Genomic DNA, 19,609 nt, shown 5'->3' on the forward strand with positions numbered 1-19,609 from the left:
TTTTTAAACAAGAGAAGTGAAGACACACAACACTGAGACCTGAGCTGAAATACCAGTGATGCTACCATGGAAACTGGCAAACTATGATGATTAGCCTCAAATCAAATCCATGCTGTCAGGGTGAGTTTATAAAAACATGCATAATGCAACAGCTACAGAAGTTGTTTGAATATTTCACTGTATTTCACACCATAAGGTTTCTTGAAAATTGGCCTTGAGATTGTAGTTTGTTTCGGTAGAAAATCAAAAATTGTCATCATGTTTATATGCTGAACCACAACAGAGGAATCAGAGTTTGTTTTTTTTTGGCACAATTTAGCAAGTTTCGTCCACTTATGATGAAATTGGCCCATATATGGCCCCTGAAGTAAAATGTGTTTGGCCCTCTGTGATTCAAAGCGAAGCTGCTGGAGGTGCGAGCCTCTCCCAGTGGAAACAACACAGGTAGAACTCAAAGAAGAAACCATATCTGAACAAAAAGGTGCCAGAAATCTTTAATATTTATTTTGAATGCTTGTGAAAAACAAAGCAAAAAACACCTACTCTTCACAGATGGCAGAGTGTGAAAGGGAAAAAATGTGATAACCCATCAAATGTCATCACTGTGTCAAAATAGTGCCACAAAGTCAATTTAGTTAGGTTTTTTTTTTTATTTTTTTTGCACAAGTGTGCAGAAAGACACAAGCTGCCGTCATAAATGTGAAATTAGGATCTTAAGTCATGTTATTCAAAAAGTGCATGAAAGTTGTTGCATCGTCTTTAAAAGGTGGACAACAGAAGCAGCCTCATCTCATTAATCTGCTGTGAATCGTGTAAATGGATCTGCAAATCAGATTTGCTCCAAGTCCAGCTCACAGACTGGATTTAAATTTGTTGGCTGATGAATTTAAAAAAAAAAAAAGAAAAACAAATTCACATCCTTGAAAGAAGCACAGAAATGTGTGTGATGATTTCAGTGTCGCAGCTTCTGCTACATCGATGCCTCTGACAGACGTCCTCCGCTGTGGCCACCTGGGAAATATTTCGCTAACATGCTGTCTAGACACTTCGAAGCAGCCACTGTGGAGGAGAGATTCCAGACTGGGAGAAGTAGTTCCACCACCACGGCTTCTCCTGGCGCTCGATCCCTCCGGCGCCGACGTCGGGCTCGGCGTAGCGCTCGAACTGGTTGTAGGGGTCGAAGCGATCCCACGTGTCCACTGAGGGGAAGAGGTGGTCGTCAATATCGGGCTCCACGGGAACCTGAAGGGAAGATGAGAAGTCACGAATTAGTAACACTCATGAGACATAGATCACAAACCCTGTAGTTTTCAGGTTAATCAGACTTTCAGTAAAATGATTTATCAATGTCTTTATTAAATCATCTTTAGTTTTTTTTCTTTTCTCTGCTGGCTCAGGTGATTCTATCTTAAGAATAAGACCGAATGAAGAGCTGGGAACACACTGTCTGTCGTTTCCCACCTTTAAATTTAGAGATACTCAAGTAAATCAAGGCATATTGGAGCTCGATGGAGTCATCCACTCGCCAGACAGTTGTAATTTCATCATAGCCTTTATGGTGTCATCCAGACTACTACAGCCACTCGATCTGGGGAATCATGGAGGAGGCAGGTGATTAAAAATGTCAAACTGCATAAAAAAGCAGAGGAAAGCTGACCAGACTGATGAATCTACCAGAACACAGACTGCGGTCTGCGTTGGAGACACCGAGAAGAGACGGCCCAGTTTCCATAAAAGCTGCTTTTGAAGAATTCCTCTGTTAATATTTCCATCACGAAAGAGAAACCAAACCTTCTCCAGGACGAAGTCGACCCGTCCGGCCTTGTTCATGGTGCGAGGCAGATGAACTCTCTTACTGACTCTGGAGTAACCTTTGGCCGTCGCCGTCAGGATGTGAGTGCCGGGGTTCAGCAACCGCCAGTAGTCTCCGTCTTCAGCTGAAGGCGAGGTGGAGAGAGGAAGAAGAGCACCAAGGACTCAGGACTGGGAGTGATCAGCTCATCCACCACTGAACACTAAAGCTCTCAAGGTCTACGATCTCTCTATGGCTGCATCTCTGTCACGTTACTTGCACTTTGCTCCAAGACGGTTCCTTCTTTTTGAACACAAGCCTCATGCTCTGCTGGCTCAGCTGGACTCCATATCGATAAATATCAGCCATCACCCATAGACACAACATTAATATTAGATATCAGTCAAAATTTTCATATCAGCGCACCCCTGTAGGTTATCCAGTTTAACTCTTTTGAGGTACTATAAACAACTTATAAAACATGCTAAAAAATGACACTTTTCTTTTACTGGATTGTTGTCGCACTGTGCAGAAACTGTCGATCTAAAATGAATTCTAATCATATTTTCATGTGTTTTCATGAGTTTTTCTCCAGATTTTTACATGAAAATCAGGCTATAGGACGAGAAAGAATGTTTGCGATCCAGCAAGTAATGAATGAATAAAAGGTATTCCCTCTCAAAATAAAAGTAAAATTATAACTGATCTAACAGAAGAAGTTATGAAGCTGCTATAATCGTGAAGAAACTTGAAGGCAGTGGTTTGTAGTTACCCGTGGTGACGTCTTTCCTGACGCCTCGGACAGACACTGATGCTCCTTTTATCCCATTACCCTCAGTATCTGTGACCACCCCCTTTATTCCTCTGTGGACCTGCTCAAACACACACAGGATCATCGACCTTTAGATCAGAATACACCACTTACATAACGTAGCGCAGCTACTTTCAGGAGTAGAGGTAACTCATCAATGGTACATTTATGTTTTATTTTAGTTTGAAGATTGAAGATCAGTGCAACACACACATAATATTATGGTTAAAATGATTCCAAAAATGTAATTAACTGCAATTCTGTGGGGGGTCTCGCCACACTTTGAAAATCTACTTTTAATCCCATAATTAACATTCAAATCTGCATTTTGTCGGCATTAAGCCTATTAATTCCACTCATTTAAATTAACACACTGTAATCTTTATCTGCTTTAAATTCAATTAAATTCCACTGATGATGTATGTGGATAAATGAGTGTTGCAGCGCAGAGGGAAAGAAAGTTCAATCCTGCACTAGGTTGGTGTACCGACACTAAGGAAGTTTATAGCTTTCAAAAGAATTGAAGAGAGTTCTAGAAAAGCAAAAACAAAAAGCATTGCACACTCTCCCTGTGAGACACTTACATACTCCATGAAGCTGAGCAGAGCTTCTTTGTTCCTCTTCCATTCGGGGTACAGCTCTGCCTCTGAGGGGAACTTATCGCAGCCCAGCTCCACCGTGATCTCCAGACAGTTTGTGTGCAGGTAATTAAAATCGGACATCCCTGCAAACAACACGGCAGATCGCTTTGAGAAGCATGAAAACATGCAAATACTTTTTCTTCTTCTGCTGGAAAACCAACTCACCACCAACAAAACTGTACCACAGGGCTCCGTTGATGATGCCCCCCGTTCGATAGAAGGACGCTCCACATCTGTCCGTGTCGTTGTTGGACATGGTGGAGTGGGCGTCCGCGTAGGTGCGAGCCAGCTGCTTGAAGATCTGCGTGTTGAGAGAGGATCTGTGAGTACCGAGGGTACCTGTGCTCACGTCTGCGGCCGCCGCGTCCCTACCAGCTCGTCCGGGGTGGGAGAGAACATCCGCTCCTCCTGGGGGTGTCTGGAGAAGTCAAACGGATACGAGATGACGAGCTCTCCTCCGTGGAGGCTGGCGGACTGGACGAAAGGCAGGGAGCGGATCCACTTCATCACCGCATAGGTCTCCGGCGCCACCTGCGGAACAAACGCAGGATGGCACATCTTCTACTGCACACAAATGGACATGGACATCATTCCTGCTTCAACATGTGACAGTGGTTTTGTCATCATAAGTGAATGAGATTCAAAACAAAATGTCAAAATCATGCCAGTCATGACATGCACAGAATGCATACTATAGAAATACTTCCCACACTTAAATCCCCTGGTATCAACGTACGAGAACATTCAGATATGATGGCAAAAACTAAGAACTGAGTTCATTTGACTGATAAAAATGTTCAGGCAATAAAAGATAAATAAACAGAAGGTTTATTACATATGAATAGCATGACATATAGCAAAGACATGTTGTTTCACGGACCACATTCAGACCAATCTCATCTTGTGTGCTGGCCATCTAGTGCCAGACTGGTGTAAAAGTGCCACAACAACCTGTAATTTTAAAGTTGTTTTGGTGTGGAGCAGAGTATATGTCATGAAAATGTCAATATTTAAACAAAATCAAGCAATTAGTACAGAAATTGACTACAACCTCAACATAAAGTCAATTTTAATGATACCCTCAGGTGCAAAATACAGAAAAATGTCCCAAAATCTTCTCCTGTAGCTGTTGCATGATGCATGTTTTTACAAACTAACTCTGAGCGAAGTAGTTAGCTAGCAGCGTCAGCACTATCTCAGCTCAGGTCTCAGTGTTGTGTTGAGTTCACTACTTATCAGAAACTTATTTTAAAATCAATATTTTCTTTAAAATTCTTACATCTTCGAATTTCTGTGAGACTGGATTGTCTTGCCAGTTGGTTTTGGCCCATGGGCCTTATGCTTCACACCAGGATTAAGAATTCAGAAGTAACTCTTGCTGCCTACAAATTTGCCTTATTTCAGTTCTCGTTTTTGCGTTATGATTTCTATTTCCTTGATTTCATATCCCCTTCCCATTTTCATGCTTCACTTGAATAAAAGGCTTAATTTTCCTTCATCACACAGTGCTGTACTACTTATAAAACAGTGTTGTGCTTTGTATTTAATCTCAAATGAAACGCACACAGCTGCACTTGCAAACTTTTAATCCATATTGCTTTAGATATTTCTGTCTGCCTGTCTTTGACGAACAGGTTTGAATCCTATCTTTGTGGCATTGTGTAGCATATATTCCTCATTATTCCATAAGCTTCCCTTTGCATGTCTCCATATGTAAGCTGCGGATGAAATGAAGCGTGTGTGAGCCTACCTTTCCGAACCAGTAGGAGTCTGGGATCGGGATGTGGTCGATCCGGTAGTGCCTGCTGCGTCGGTTCCGGTAGAAGATGGAGGTGAGGTCTGGAAAGTTGCGGTTCAGATCAATATTCTGGGCGTTGGCCCGTCCGTTGGTCCAACCGTTCAATAAATGACCCTGAAAAGAAGCGATTTACAGAAAACAAACACACTGGAAACTTTAAACACAGATCAAAACAATGACAATAATATTAATAATTATGATGATATGTAAACATTAGTCCGATGAGTAATGAAGTGAAGAAAACAGTAAATGATATGAACATTAGTCAGGATTTCAAGAGAGGAAATTTTTTTGTTAATTCTATTGTTAACATGGAGACAAGACCATATATCCGTCGTGAGGGAGGGAGAAGCAAATGAGCAGAAATTAAATCAGTTCCACTGAGACCTGAAGCAACACACAGCCAGTTCCACCTTCAGAGCTGGATGGAACAGAAATCCATTCGCATGACGCTACAATTCACAAACCCTGCAACCAACAAGATGCACCGTAATATCCAGAAATACAACAGAGGAAAAAGATTAAATCATGTTCCACAAAACTCATAAAAATGATTCTCACATGTGCAAATTTCCCTTCAGGCCAGTCTGAATTTGTTTTCATCCAAACGTTTAAATAATGACTTATGGAAATTAATGCATGTAAGTGTGCAGTAAATTCTACCACATGACTATTATTGTCTCTTTTCATCCATGCAATACAACACATAAGACTGCTTTCAAATTGGACAATAAATGACTGATCATACTGTTAAACTGGACATTATATACAATCTTTTTTTGTTTAGTTTTGCATGACACGTTTGCACCACTAGATGGAGCATTGAGCTCGTAAAAGGAGCTAAAGGAGGAGAAAGTAATAGATGGCTGAACCTCTTTGTTACTACATAGTGGTGATTAATATATTTTTCTACCAAAAATAAAGTGGGATTATCACAAAACATTCCAACTGATCATCTTATAAACTACTAAGGCAACACACATGCACATTAATGGAATTATATTATGAGCGTTATTTTCTTTTATAAGTATATTTCCTAGCTTTAAAAACATTACAAGTCCACTTAAATATTGCATTCTAGATCTGTTGAGTTGTTGATCTTCAACATTATATGAAATATCACATTATCTTAACACTCCAGCATCAAATAAGAAAAGCAGGCTGCAATGTGGCGTGACACACATGGACAATAACGATCTGCACCGTGAGACTCGACACACAACACGGGCTTCTGTCAGTCCCGTGTCACACATCAATACACACATGTGCGCAAACACACACTCCGTCAACAGAGAGACATGCGAGCAGGAGGACAAACACTGAAAGCAGAGGTGTCAAGCCCAGTTCATCTTGAGTTTCATCTTCTGTTTGACGCTCCCGGTTTAAAATGCTGCTTCAGATACGAGAGCACAGAAGTTTCACTTTCTCAAGAAATACAGATGCAAGTCCAGAAAATTAGGAAATCCTTAAAAGTTCATGTTTTTTTAGATATATCGGTGCTCATATAAACTCAAGTTGAAATAAAAAATATGCTTAAACATGAACTTCTATTCTAATTTTTAAGTTGTTCCTACAGATGAAGACAGAGCTGACAGAATCGCAGTGAAACCTCCTCCATGCAGGAGACGTGCAGTTTTCCCACTGCCAGCGGCTGAGAGCAAGCACAAAATGCGAATTGCATTGAATATATCTGTTTTAATTACTTCTTTTAAAGCCATTTGATTTGAATGAAAGTTGCTGGGAGTGGGAGGTCTGGTAGAGAGAAGTGCTGACAGACAGAGGTGGAAGCCTTCAGTGCTCTTTTTAGCCTGACAGATCGTCATGTTGTTTGGACTGCCTCACATTATTCTTGACTTTAACAAACACTCCTCAAACAATAAAGATGTTTAAGAACCATCTCATATTCCAGAAGACACTTTGCTGTGCTCAATATAAACCGTAAGATTTGACATATCCTCACATTGCAACTGTTAATTAATATCTAACGCCTCCAGAAAGCCGGTGAGTAATCAGTCTGTAATTACATTTTTAAGAGATTTGAGTTCGAGGAAAAATCAGATAGTGTTCAGTTTTACATTTCCCAAAAGATTTTATCATGATGGTACAGTTATATCCTGACAGTAATTGCAGTGTTCAATACACTCAATACACTGACTACGATAGGAATAAATTCGTTTTATTCTAAAAATAGTGAAAAACTGAATCTCACTTCATTGGGTTAAAGCTTTGACTCATTTCTTCCACCTCTGTCCATGAAGGCGAGCACAGGAAACACACACTGAGAGCGGATAATGGCGGTTTGTCTTTGCTTTCTGTTAACAATATTTACTTCCTGGTTGGCGAGCTCCGGGTCGCTGTTATCCTCTACCTCAGAGGCGGCCAGCTCGTAGCCGTCGGGGTTCATGGAGGCCAGGATGTGGATGCGGGTGGTGTTGACGATGGTCTGGATCCTCTGGTTTCCCAGGTTGTACTCTGAGCACAGGTACTGGGCCAGGTAGATGAGCAGCTGGCGGCCCAGCACCTCGTTGCCGTGCATGTTGCCCACCAGCTTGATCTCTGGCTCCACTGAAAACAGGCAAAAGTGTTTTCACTTGCTTTTAAGACCAGGCCTTCGGGAGCCTGTACTTCAAATAAACAGAGTATTAAGTATTGATCAGGGGGAATGCAGAAGAATCAGATGAGCTGTCATGGAAGAATAATGCAATATATCAACAAAACGCAGAGAAAAGGCTTTGAACGGCAGATTTCCTCATGAATATTTGAAACTCCAGCTGTCTACTCACGCAGCTCGTGCTGTCCGGGGTTGTTGCTGAACTCGATCACCAGCAGGTCCCGGCCCTCGGTGCTGCGCCCGATGCTGTAGACGTGGGCGATGCTGGAGCACTTGGCCGCCGTCCTCTTCAGCAAGCTGTACATCTGAGCGTTGGAGGTGTAGGTGAACTGGATGATGGTGCTGGGCTCCTCGGGCGACAGACTGGACAGGGCCAGCTCCTGTCTGGCTGGGGGAGGGACGGAGGGTTCAGGGCAGGAGAGACGGAGCAGAGAACTGCAGTGCGAGGTTTTACCTTTCAGCCCTGCCAGCGGGTCGTAGCAGCCCTCCTCTTTACTGGCGAAGAAACGGTCGCAGTCCAGGAAGTAGGGCCAGGCCATGTCGATGGCCTCGAAGGCGTGCGAGCAGTCCTTCCTCAGGGCCTCGCACGTGCTGCGGCACGGCTTGATCATCTTGTTGTCCTGGCACGGCGAGGCGAGGACGGAGCAGCCCACCAGACGGATCTCGGGGGAGCACTCCCCGTTCAGCAGGCCGTGGATGACGCTGAGCAGCAGGTACTCTGCCCCCGACTCGGCGTCCGAGCGAGTCCGGTGGCCCAGGATGTTGGGGAAGATGGTCCTGGGTTCACATGGACAGAAGAATAATTAAATTAAAGCTTTGCAATATGGATTTAGCATCAACCTCAACAACCCACCTTGAATATTCCAGATCATTACAGTATCCCAGGTTGAGCTCAGAGCAGGTTCCTGTTGAGGAGAAAAGTAAAAAGTAAATAAATTTGAGGAAACTGAAAGAAGAGACAGTTTATTCATTCGTTGTTTTATTTTGTAAAAGAAAAATCGTCACCCCTATGATTGGGTTTGGAAAATGTTGAGATATTTCTAGAAAAAAAAAACACTATAGCATATACAGGTATAATTCCTATAATTCTTTTTATTTCATGCATTTTGTTATTAATGAACAATGAGACATACGTTTCTCCTGCTCGTTCCTGCTGCATCTCCCTTTGGAAAAAAAAAAACAGAATTTATACATAAAATCTTCCTTTAATCTTCACATAATGGACAGTAGGGGGAGACATCTTCAAAAGCATGGCACAAACAGAGGCATGCTGAGCCTGTATTTACTTTAATCACTGTTTTTAGACTTATAGAGATACAAATACTAAATATTAACCCTGAAAGCTTCAATCATATTGAAATAATGTCATGTTTCTGCAGAATCCAAATCTACTTTAATGTGTATAAAACAGGTAAAAGGTGGAAAATGTTGAACTTTAAATAAATAAGTAAGGTACTCTAATGGTTGTTTAGAGGTTTTTATATACATGCTAGACATGCTTTATGTTTAAAACTAGATGTTGCGCAGATAAATCCCTGTGGGGTAAAAACAATCAGAAAAGTTCCACGTTTAAAAAGTCCTACCTGGAGTTAGTTTTCAACAAAAGAAGCACCCATACCTGGCTCTGCGCGCGTGCTCAACTTGGCTGAAAGAGACTTTCTTCTTACCTAAAAACTCGTCTCCGGGATGGCAGCTCTGCGGCGGCGCGCACCGACAGCCGCGCGTGAGGCACAGAAACAGCAGCGCGAGTCCTGGACGCATGATGCAGCGACAAACTTCACATCTGCGGTGCGTGATGTGGCACTGAGTATGTGTGTGTGTGTGTGTGTGTGTGTCCGTGTGTATGTGTGCGTGTTTGAAGCTGCTGCTCTTCTTCCGTCTGCCCCAGTCTGGATGATAATTACCACCCCCAGCACGGAAACCTCCTTCCTTTGTGCGCGCGGAGCATCCCTGACCCAGCTCCGGGTTATGGCTCCCGGCTGGGACGATCAGGTTTCAGCGCACGGCTCCGTGCGTGTCTGTGCGTGCACAGGCGGAAATCAGGGGGGCACAGGGAGGTCTGGACCCCCCTTTTATTTGGAAAAACTGAAAATGATCCACCTCAGGATGTCATTTGAGGTCCCACCCCCTGAAATACCTGCTTGATGATTATTTCTCTCCTGCTTATTCCAGCGTTAAAGTAGTTATTCTTATGATTGAGACACAAACGGCATTTAATAATTAAAGTCTGCAGACACATGGTAAAAATCACAGAAGGTATGCTGGTCTGCATCCAGCCTTCTTCCTGGGAAACATCACAAGCCTTTTGTGCTGGTGTTGCTCAGCGTCACTCACATTACAGTGCAGATGAGATTTTCAACTCAATAAAGGAAAAAATATTCCTTTCATATTCCTCATTTATTGCTAAGAAGCCACACATTTCATCTGGAGAATATAACAATTTTATAACTTCATAATAACAACATAGAGTAAGATTTGGACCACTGAAACTTAAACATCCCATTAATAAATACAGCATTCTATTGGTGGGGTACAGTGAATACACACTTGAAAACACTTCATCTTTGTATGTAATTGTCAGTTGCAGGTTGTCTTCCAGTTGCAGGTTTGATCCCTCATGTGTTCTTGAGCAAGGCATTGAATGCTGAATTGCCCCTGATGTGACTAACTGGTGTGAAGCACTTTGAGGCAGCAGCCAAGTTAGTCATTGGACTGTGTGTGTGTGTGTGTGTGTGTGTGTGTGTGTGTGTGTGTGTGCGTGTGTGTGTGTGTGTGTGTGTGTGTGTGTGTGTGTGTGTGTGTGTGTGTTGTTGTAGTAGTAGCAGTGGATGGTAGAAGTGACAGAAGTTTACGCATCGCTCTCCTGACATGGTCCAGCTGTCCAGTTCAAGAACTAAACAGTCTGAGAGACTTTCTCCACCTTTACCTCCAAGTGTTTGCTCCGTTTGTTTTCCTGAAATGTGATTCTATGGCATATACAGTTGCTGTGGTTTTCTTTCAGAAAGTCCTGAGACCGAAAACACACATTCCACCCTCAGTTTGATGTAGCTTCTATCTGAGGTTTTAACACCTTTTTAAAGGTATATTCATTCCTATTTTCTGCCTTAAAGTGGTACTGCTTTTTTGGTTGGTTGGCTAATTAAAATGCGCCAGCAAATGAAAAAATACTTTTAAAAACAGGATGCAAGAAATCTGACATCTCGCCTGTTTTTCTCAAACACAAACTTCCACATCCTCGGGCCTGCTTTAATTACCTGCCTGAGATAATTACCTGCAGTGAAAGGTTTGTACAACCTAATTAGATGGAACTTCAAGGTATTTATGCACAGACTCGGCGTGTTTTGTGGCAGTGACATTTATTTTCAATAGGTGTTCGAGCCGTGATATAACATTTTCACACATCCTCATACCTTTTTTTGTACAATCCGTGGGCATTCGCTGACGCGATCATTAATATTTAACTTGAAAACATCATCATCAAACTAACAATCGCTTTCAGCTTTTTTACTTGAAGATCACTTCTCGACGTATTTATCATTACAGTACTCCAGAGATACATTGACACCGATGGATGTAACGAACGTGGTGTTGTGGTTTTCATGTGGTGTATCCTTGGCAGTGCCTCAGTGGGCAAAACTAACAAGCCCTGTGGGACGTCAGTCTGAAGGCTCTGAAAGGGCCTCTGGCTCACGTTAGACGCGAGTGTAAACTGTTTGGAGTCTCTCACAGCTCCTCCAGTGGGAAGCCCTGTGGTTTAAACAGTCCCTTGGCCCAGCCGCCTGTTTAAATACCTTTAAACGAGCCTCTGACGTCTTTCCTCCTTCACGTCGTTGCACTTACTGACCTCTGACCTCCCTTGCGTGGACGGCAGAATTACTGAAACATTTCAAACTGAGCCCATCAAAGTCAGGTGATCCTGGCGAGACAGTTGTCGTCCGTGGCGTCCAGCATGCTGCTGCTGCTGTGGACCGACAGGAAGTACTTCTCCTTTGTCATAACGCGGCCGATGATGCTGACCAGAACCTTCCTGTACTGCTGCCGCAGGAGGCAGTAGACAAACGGGTCGCTGGAAGCCTTGGCGTAGCACATGCATTTGGTGGCGATGCCCCAGTACCGGGGGATGTGCACGGACGGAAACAGCTCCACCAACCTGAGGGCGGAGGACAAAACGCATTCAGGTTTCACATTTCTAACACAGACGGCCATCAGACTGCACCAGAAAGATCTCTGCTTTTTGCTCTTTATCAAACACATTTGAGTTCAGGGGCCGAACACAACCCAGGACAGGTAAAATAGAACCAAAAGAACGTGTAAATTTAAACTTTTCAGAGCATACATGATGAAAGTACCATTTTTTATCTCAAACCAAACAATCGCTACAGAAATTTACTACAATCTCATTATGAAGTCAGTTTTAATTTTAAACCTTCTGTTGCAAAATACAGTGAAATTTCAAAGAAAATCCCTTTAGTATTGCATTATCCGTGTTTTTACAAACTCATACTGAGAGCATGACCTTGAGGATAATAGTTTGCTAGCTTTCGTTGGATCATCTGTAATATTTCAGCTCGGGCATCAGTGTTGTGTCTGCTACTCTTTATAAATTTGTTTAAATAATAAAAAAATCAATGTTTTCTTTGAAACTTTCACAGTTTGCTTTATCATTTCCTGGGCCAGATTGGAGCCTCTTGCGGGCTGGTTTTGGCTCACAGGCCTTATGTTTGACACACCTGCTTTATGAGGTTCTTCCATATGCAATAACTCTGATACGAAGCTCATACATAAATAGATTGAGGGAAGATTTTATCTATTTTTGTGTGTTTGTGTGCAGCTTGTTAAATGCCCCATAATATATTCTCAATACAATCCTCAGTTTAAACTGTTTTTCCTGCAGTTTTTTGGCAGTGATACAAACAAGTCAAGAATCTAATGCAATCCGCTGTAACTTTTCTGCTGTTAAAAAACTGTCTTACTGGTGATTACATACAGTGTGACGACAGTGCAGTATAGAATCGATGAGTCACTCCATCTCCGAGGGGAGATTTTAAAGAGTGAGACAATGTGCCTCCTCCATGCTTTATCTCACGCCAACGAGTCGTTTTTGATTGACTTTCAAATGTCGCTTTTGAAATACACGAAGAAAAAAGCATCTGCGGCTTTTGCATTAAAAATCACTTTATGACTTTAACTCATTAGAATTACACTTACAGTGAATTCACTGTTTGTTTTACTGCAATGATGATTTCTTTATCACAAAAAGAAAAACTACAATAGTTTTTTTTAGGCAGTCATGAGGAATGAAGTTCTAAAAATGTGTACATTCACGAAATAATCATTACCATGACTATTCTTAGTTGTAGTATTATGAAAAAACGCTGGGGAAGGCATGTCCCTGCATCTGCTTCATGTTTCTGCACGTCTTCATTATGAACTTTGAAAGTCCCTGATCTGAAGGTTTCAAGAGTGACGGTAGAATTACTGCTGGAAAAAATACTTTGACTGATTGATTGACTGACTGGCTGGCTGGCTAGTTGGTTGGTTGATTTTTTTTTTTTTTGTTGTTGTTGGTTGGTTCGTTGTTTTTGATTTGGTTGGTTGGTTGGTTTTTTTGGGGGGGTTTTGTGGGATGGTTGGTTAGTTGTTTTGAACTGGTTGGTTGGTTGATTTTGGCTGGTTGGTTGGTTGGGTTGGTGGTTTTTTTTTTGCTTGGTTTGTTGGTTGTTTTTTTAGTTGCTTAGTCAGTTGGTTGGTTGGTTGGTTGGTTGGTTGGTTGGTTGGTTGGTTGGTTGGTTAATTGGTTGGTTGGCTGGCTGGCTGGTTGGTTAGCTAGTTGGTTGGCTGGTTGGTTGGTTTTGGCTGGTTGTTTAGCTGGTTGGTTGGTTAGTTGGTTGGTTGGTTGGTTTTGGCTGGTTGGTTGATACCACACTATAGAGGTATATGATATACGTAAGTTTTAAAAATGCATATTTTAATGAAAAAATTGTTAGTTTTAGCCATCACTAATTCCTTTACTTTAAGAATGCTTATTAAAAACATTATGGAAAAAGACATTCCCCCGACCCAAAAGGATTTTATGCTTCTATCTGGCCTCCTATAGAGTTAAAAAATCCCTCATCTGCAAGTATATCTTGATTCAAGACTTTAACAAAAGCCATAGTAATATAGAGTAATCTGCAGCTTTGTGTTTCATAAACTAAAAAGTGTAAAAGTGGCAGCAGGGCTGATGAGTTACCTCGTCACAACATAAGGTGAGAAGCAGAGGATGAAGGAGCCGATGAAGATACAAATCTTTTTGCTGGCGCGCTGCCTCCTCTTCTTCTGCTGGGCCAGACACCTCTCCTTCACACTGACAGACAAACAGAGGGAATTATTAATGCTCAGCTCGCATTATTCATCAATGCTGCAGATTTCAATCTTTAATATGACAATGCTTTTTGCTCTGTAGCTGTCTCTAGTCAGACTGAAAGAATTAAACGTCTCAAAACGGTGATCTTTAAAATCAGTCCACACACACGCACGTGCACACAAGATGCTGAGAGGAAACTACAAGAACTGCAAGACATTTGTGAAGTCCTAAAATTATATGGATGAAGTTATAGAACTGCATGGATCAAATAGACAGATAGACAGATAGACAGATAGATAGATAGATTCAGTTCATACCTTGGGTGAATATCAACCAGCAGAATGAGAGTCTGCACTGTGATTACATCGATCCTCTTGCAGTGAGACCTGGCCACCCTCAAAACTTTCAGGTAGGCGAAGCAGAGGACAAAGAGGCAGAGCGCGAAGCTGCTGCCGTGGAAGAGCGCGGTGAAGGCGGAGTACGCGCGCAGCTGCTGCGCCTTCCCGGCGCCCAGGTGAACCGTGCAGGACGCGTACGCGTGGCTGTAGCCTCCCCAGTCCATCATCAGCTGAGTCAGGGCAAAGGTGAGCGAGTGCAGCCAGGAGTAAGCCACGATCAGGAGCGCGTCCCTGTAGCGCATCTTGCTGGAGTAGCTCAGAGGGAAGACCACCGCGATCCACCTGTCCATGCTCAGCGCCGCCATGCTCAGCATGGCGTTAGTGGTGATGAAGGTCTCCGCGAAGCTCACGGCGTGGCAGAACGAGTCCCCGAAGGGCTTGGAGCTCCGGGCCACCCCGAGGAACGTGGCCGGCATGTTGATGACAGTGAGGAGGATGTTAGAGAAGGAGAGATTCAGCACGAAGACCCCTGGCACGTGGGAGCGCAACTCTGCGCTCTGGGTGAAACATAGCAGCACCGACAAGTTTGTCAGCAGCGACACGACAGATATGACCACAATGGACACTTCCAGGAGGAACTCCGGTATGCTCATCTCTCGAGGCTCAGTGACACCTGTGGGGAGGATGCTGAGGAGAGACCGCCGTGCTCTCTGCACTCGCCCCCCTCCAGCTGCGACCGGCGCTCATGGTGCCAGGCGGAGAGCTGTCCGGTGCTGAAAAAACCCAAAACAAACCCCGCTGTCAGCTTGACACCCAGCTGACAACTTCCTCGAGATGTCCAAGAATCGAGATTATTTGTTTGTTTGTTTTTTTTTCCAGAGGAATCCAAATTGTTTTTGATCCAAAGTGAATCTCAGTGTAAATGCTGGCTCGCGGTTACCGGGCGGTCTGTGTTTACACTCGGTCATGCGCACTCTCTCCTCATGCGCCTCCTCTCTCGCTGGCAATGCCGTGCGCCCTGCACGTGCAGTCGGTAGCTGGCTCATGTGACGCTTGAACAATATTCATGCAAGCAGGAGTTAATATGGGAGATGATGGGGATGCTGTGGTGTTTGCACACAAGTTGCTGTTTTTATCTCCAAAACAAAAAAAAGAAAGAAAGAAGAGATGAGCTTTTTAAAGATAGCCTTTAATAACTGCAAAGAGAAAATCAGCTTGAAATATTCGATTTTAGTTTAATATGTGGGTTATTTTTACATGCATTTGTCCAAGAAATACAGTCATTTTTTTAATTACTGCTTCAAAAAATAATTTGAACTGTAATCACACTGCGTGCACATGGCGTGCTCATTCCTCCCCAAAACATCAGGTGGACACACACACACACACACACACACACACACACACACACACACACACACACACACACACACACACACACAGAATTACTCATCTCCATGGCAACACCAAATCTCTGGAGGCTTCATCACTCTTTGAACTTCTTCTTTAGCAGTGATTTGTGCTGATCTCCCCTCACATCCCTGTAAGGAGTCGTTTTGTCCGTTCAGACGCTCCGCTTAGAACAATCCTGAATAAAATAAGCCACAATGTATGGAGGGAGGCAGGATGGAGGGAGGACGGAGCAGGAAAAGTGTGAGAAGAAGACTGGAACCTGAGAGGCTGAAAATGGATTTGAGGGGAGGACGGACATGTGCAGAAAAACAGATGATGGCTAATCTGCACATTGTCGCTACTGAATGTCTTACGGGCAGCTACAGTCTGTTTCAGACTCTGAACCATTTTAATGAAGCTCTTGGAAGATACTGGTGATGTATTTTTATCATAAGACAACAAAACGGCATCGTTCTATAAATATAGTGGACAAGCTGTTGGAGCAGATCTATGCACGCTTGTGTCAGATCTATACGGAGGCTTTAAAATATAAATCATGCTTTATCTCACTGATTTCAAACAAGAAATTTTTGGATCAATGTCAGATTTCCTCCATGTTTTAACATCTATTTGGATAAAAATCAGACCTATTCTTGTGAAAAAGCAGAGGTGTGAAACTCATTTTACTCCAGAGGCCATAGACAGCCCATTTCCATTGTGAGAGGACACTAAAACAGAGATATAATATCCTTTCCATGAAAACTTTACAGATTGACTTTGTTGTGGTGCAGATTATACATAATGAAAATGTCTATATTTTCACAAAACCAAACATTTGTTACAGAAAGTTGCTACAATCTCAACATAAAACCAATTCTAATGATACTTTCTGGTACAAAATGTCCAAAAAAAAAAAACCTTTCCTCTGGCTGTTGCATTGAGCATGTTTTTGCAAACTCATGCTGTTTGCACAGCTTGAAAGATACATTTTGTTATTTTCATGGCAGCATCACTGATATCTCAGCTCAGGTATCAGTGTTGTGTTGTGTTGCTATTCTTTAGAAAAATGTTCCTGGTTATTATTGGTTAGAGTGGAGCCTCTTGCCGACCAGGCGTGGCCAACTGGTATTATGTTTGACAATTTACATCAGTTTTCCAATAACTATTTATTTATTTATTTACTTATTTACTTATTTTATTTTATTTAAATTTTATTTTTATTATCTATCTATCTATCTATCTATATACATATATATATGTATACATATATATATATATATATATATATATATATATATATATATATATATATATATATATATATATATATACATATATATATATATATATATATATATAATATATATATATATATATATATATATATATATATTTTTTTTTTTTTTTTTTTTTTTTTAACATGGTTATGGGAAGTAGCATTCCTCTGACCGTCATATTTTCCCTCCTGAATCTCTCTGGCACCTTCAAAGGAAGGATACCCCACACTGAATGCCTCCCATCCAAGTAGAAATAGCAAAACAAATTGTGTGAAATGTTTTAAAATATATAATCTTAAATGCTATATTTCCTCTGAGGAGGTTTGCTCAGGGTGCAGGACACCGCTTTCGGTTGAACAGAAGCTCATTTTACTGAAGCTAACCAAAAACCAACAATCACAGCCAAGATCACAGGAGATACTGGGAATTCCAAACACGGAAAACACAGCCTGAAACAGTGGAGAGCGACCCATACAGACAAACCTACAACCAGAGCACACAGAAGACACAGGAAAAACCACATCCACCAGAAGAATACAGTCCCAGCAATCACACACCAGGAGGGGAAGTCAAGGAGCCTCAAACCAAAGACAGAGTCAGACTTCAAAATAACACAGAAAACGAAACATGAAATACCAAGCTGCATATGCCTGCCTTCAACGACTTAATGTTAGGAAGAAAAATTCACTTTTAACCTTCTTTTGAATTATGGTGATCGTGATTTGTATTGGAAACTGCAAATAAAAGTATATTATGAGACAGACAGAGCAAATCTAGTGAACGTGAGCTAATTTTTAGAAGCCGGCATGAACAAACAAGCTGCACAGTTTTAAGTCTGTTATGCAGTTAAACCACCAAAGATGCAAAATGTTATATGTCACCTTACATTCAAGAGTTTAAGGATATGATTTGCTTTAATCTCATGAATGTGCTCAGAATCTTTGCGGATTTACATGCATTTTGGAATATTGACAATCCAATGAGGTTATTCTAGTTTGTGCCGCCGATCTGAGCAGACCGCCAGACCTCAGCTTCATCTGCATGGACAGCTGGTGTAGAGTGGTGCGTTACATGGTGTGAAAGGAGTTTAAGCAGCAAGTGTGAGGTGGGAAAAGGACACAAGATGCAGAAACGGATTCAAACAAACAAAAACAACTTTGACGATAAAATAAAAAGGCTTTTCAATGAGAGGACACAAAACCAAGTCCAGCCTGTTCTAAATGCGGAGATGGAACAGCCAGTCCAGCACACTATGGCCTGGGACTTCCTCCCTGTGAGGCTTGCTGAACCTTTCTGTGTGGAGTTTGCATGTTCTCCCTGTGCGTGCAGTGAGTTTTGCATGGTGGCCCAAAGTTATTTGTGACAGAGAATATATTAACAGACTAATGTACAGTGGCTTGCAAACCTATTCATGCCCCCCTGAAATGTTCATATTTTATTAATTGCAACAAATGTAAACATATTTTATTGGGGCTTTACGTGATCAACACAACATGATGTGGGAAGAAAATGAGACTTGTAATTTCTGTACAGAGGAAAAACTGAAAAGAAGAAATCCCGTTTGCACAAGGCTGAAAGGAAAAGCTGTTAGAGAGCGCAAAGGAGCTGAGACTGGAGTGGCGGTGAAACATTCGGCAAAGCATGTGGAGGAAGACTTTAACATGATACACTTTTTAGTGTTTTATAAAAAAAGAAAGAAAAAAAAAAGCATAATTTTCCTTCCTCTTCAAGTTGTGTTGGTTTGTCATAAAATCCCAGAAGAATGCATTTGTGGCTGTAATGTGGAAAACTTCAAGCAGTAGAAACACTTTTGCAGGCCGGTGGATGTGCATTAAAGAATTGTGTATTTTTCATGTAATTGTTGGGGGGCAAATATGGTGTAAACAAGAAAAGAAAAAAAAAGGCAAACAACAGATGATATAGCAAACAATGACACACGTTGTGCGTGTTTGTGTGTGTTAATGTGCGTCTGTAGGTGAGTGGGAGTATTTTTCTTCTAACTTGCCTTCCGAAGTTTTGTTTTCTTTGAATCCTTAGAATTTTTCCTCTAGAAATTTTATCTTAATGTTCACATTTATCGAACAAAATAGCGTTTTTGTGGAAACTGAGGTGCAGCATGGAAGCAAAACCCTGATTCTCATTTGTTTTGTTTGTGTGTGTGTGTGTGTGTGTGTGTTAGTGTGTCTGTGTGTGTGTTAATTGATGCATTAAACATCCTCCCTGCTTTTCACCTCTGTGAGCACAGGAACATGAGCGTGGCGGTGTAGGGGAGCGCGTGGGCGGCGTTTCCCTCTGTATGTACACATTATATACTGTATGTGAACGTGACGACGGGCTGCACTTGCTTTTGTTCCCCAGCTCCTCAGATGTTGTTTATCCCGGCTGTCCCCAAAGGCTAATTTATATTCAATCATTATCATATTCCTCGAAGATCACATTATAGGCAGTAACGCTGGCCCCCAAAAGCATTACCCTCTCTTTATACACTTCGTATTTGTGGCTATCCTCTGTGGAGCTGCTGTCCCTGAGCATGTTAAGTTAATGGTTCAATCGCTGTGAAGGAAAAACCCCTTTTGTTGGACTAGAGAGAGAGAGAGAGGAAG

At 42.1% G+C, this 19,609-nt stretch overlaps 2 protein-coding genes across 3 annotated transcripts; both read right to left on the bottom strand.

Moving 5' to 3' along the window:
* Positions 1-628: 628 nt before the first annotated feature.
* On the bottom strand, positions 629-9,558 carry LOC115390946 (carboxypeptidase Z-like). Of its 2 annotated transcripts, none has more exons than XM_030095004.1 (13): positions 9,321-9,558; positions 8,787-8,816; positions 8,507-8,558; positions 8,108-8,430; positions 7,826-8,041; positions 7,411-7,607; positions 4,995-5,156; positions 3,617-3,775; positions 3,410-3,545; positions 3,188-3,327; positions 2,565-2,664; positions 1,792-1,937; positions 629-1,242 (listed from the first exon to the last, which is right to left on the bottom strand). In XM_030095004.1, exons 1-13 carry the CDS (start codon positions 9,412-9,414, stop codon positions 1,039-1,041), a joined length of 1,959 nt encoding a protein of 652 aa, XP_029950864.1. In that variant the 5' UTR covers positions 9,415-9,558; the 3' UTR covers positions 629-1,038. The 2 variants fall into 2 exon arrangements, with proteins under 2 accessions (XP_029950864.1, XP_029950863.1); XM_030095003.1 differs by having other exon boundaries at positions 7,372-7,607; positions 9,321-9,556.
* Positions 9,559-11,559: 2,001 nt separating this feature from the next.
* LOC115390962 (G-protein coupled receptor 26-like) lies at positions 11,560-15,127 on the bottom strand. Its single transcript, XM_030095025.1, has 3 exons — positions 14,317-15,127; positions 13,886-13,999; positions 11,560-11,803 (listed from the first exon to the last, which is right to left on the bottom strand). Exons 1-3 carry the CDS (start codon positions 14,988-14,990, stop codon positions 11,560-11,562), a joined length of 1,032 nt encoding a protein of 343 aa, XP_029950885.1. The 5' UTR covers positions 14,991-15,127.
* Positions 15,128-19,609: the final 4,482 nt, after the last annotated feature.

Source organism: Salarias fasciatus, chromosome 6, assembly GCF_902148845.1.
Source record: "Salarias fasciatus chromosome 6, fSalaFa1.1, whole genome shotgun sequence".
In the NCBI taxonomy this organism is placed as follows: Eukaryota; Metazoa; Chordata; class Actinopteri; order Blenniiformes; family Blenniidae; genus Salarias; species Salarias fasciatus.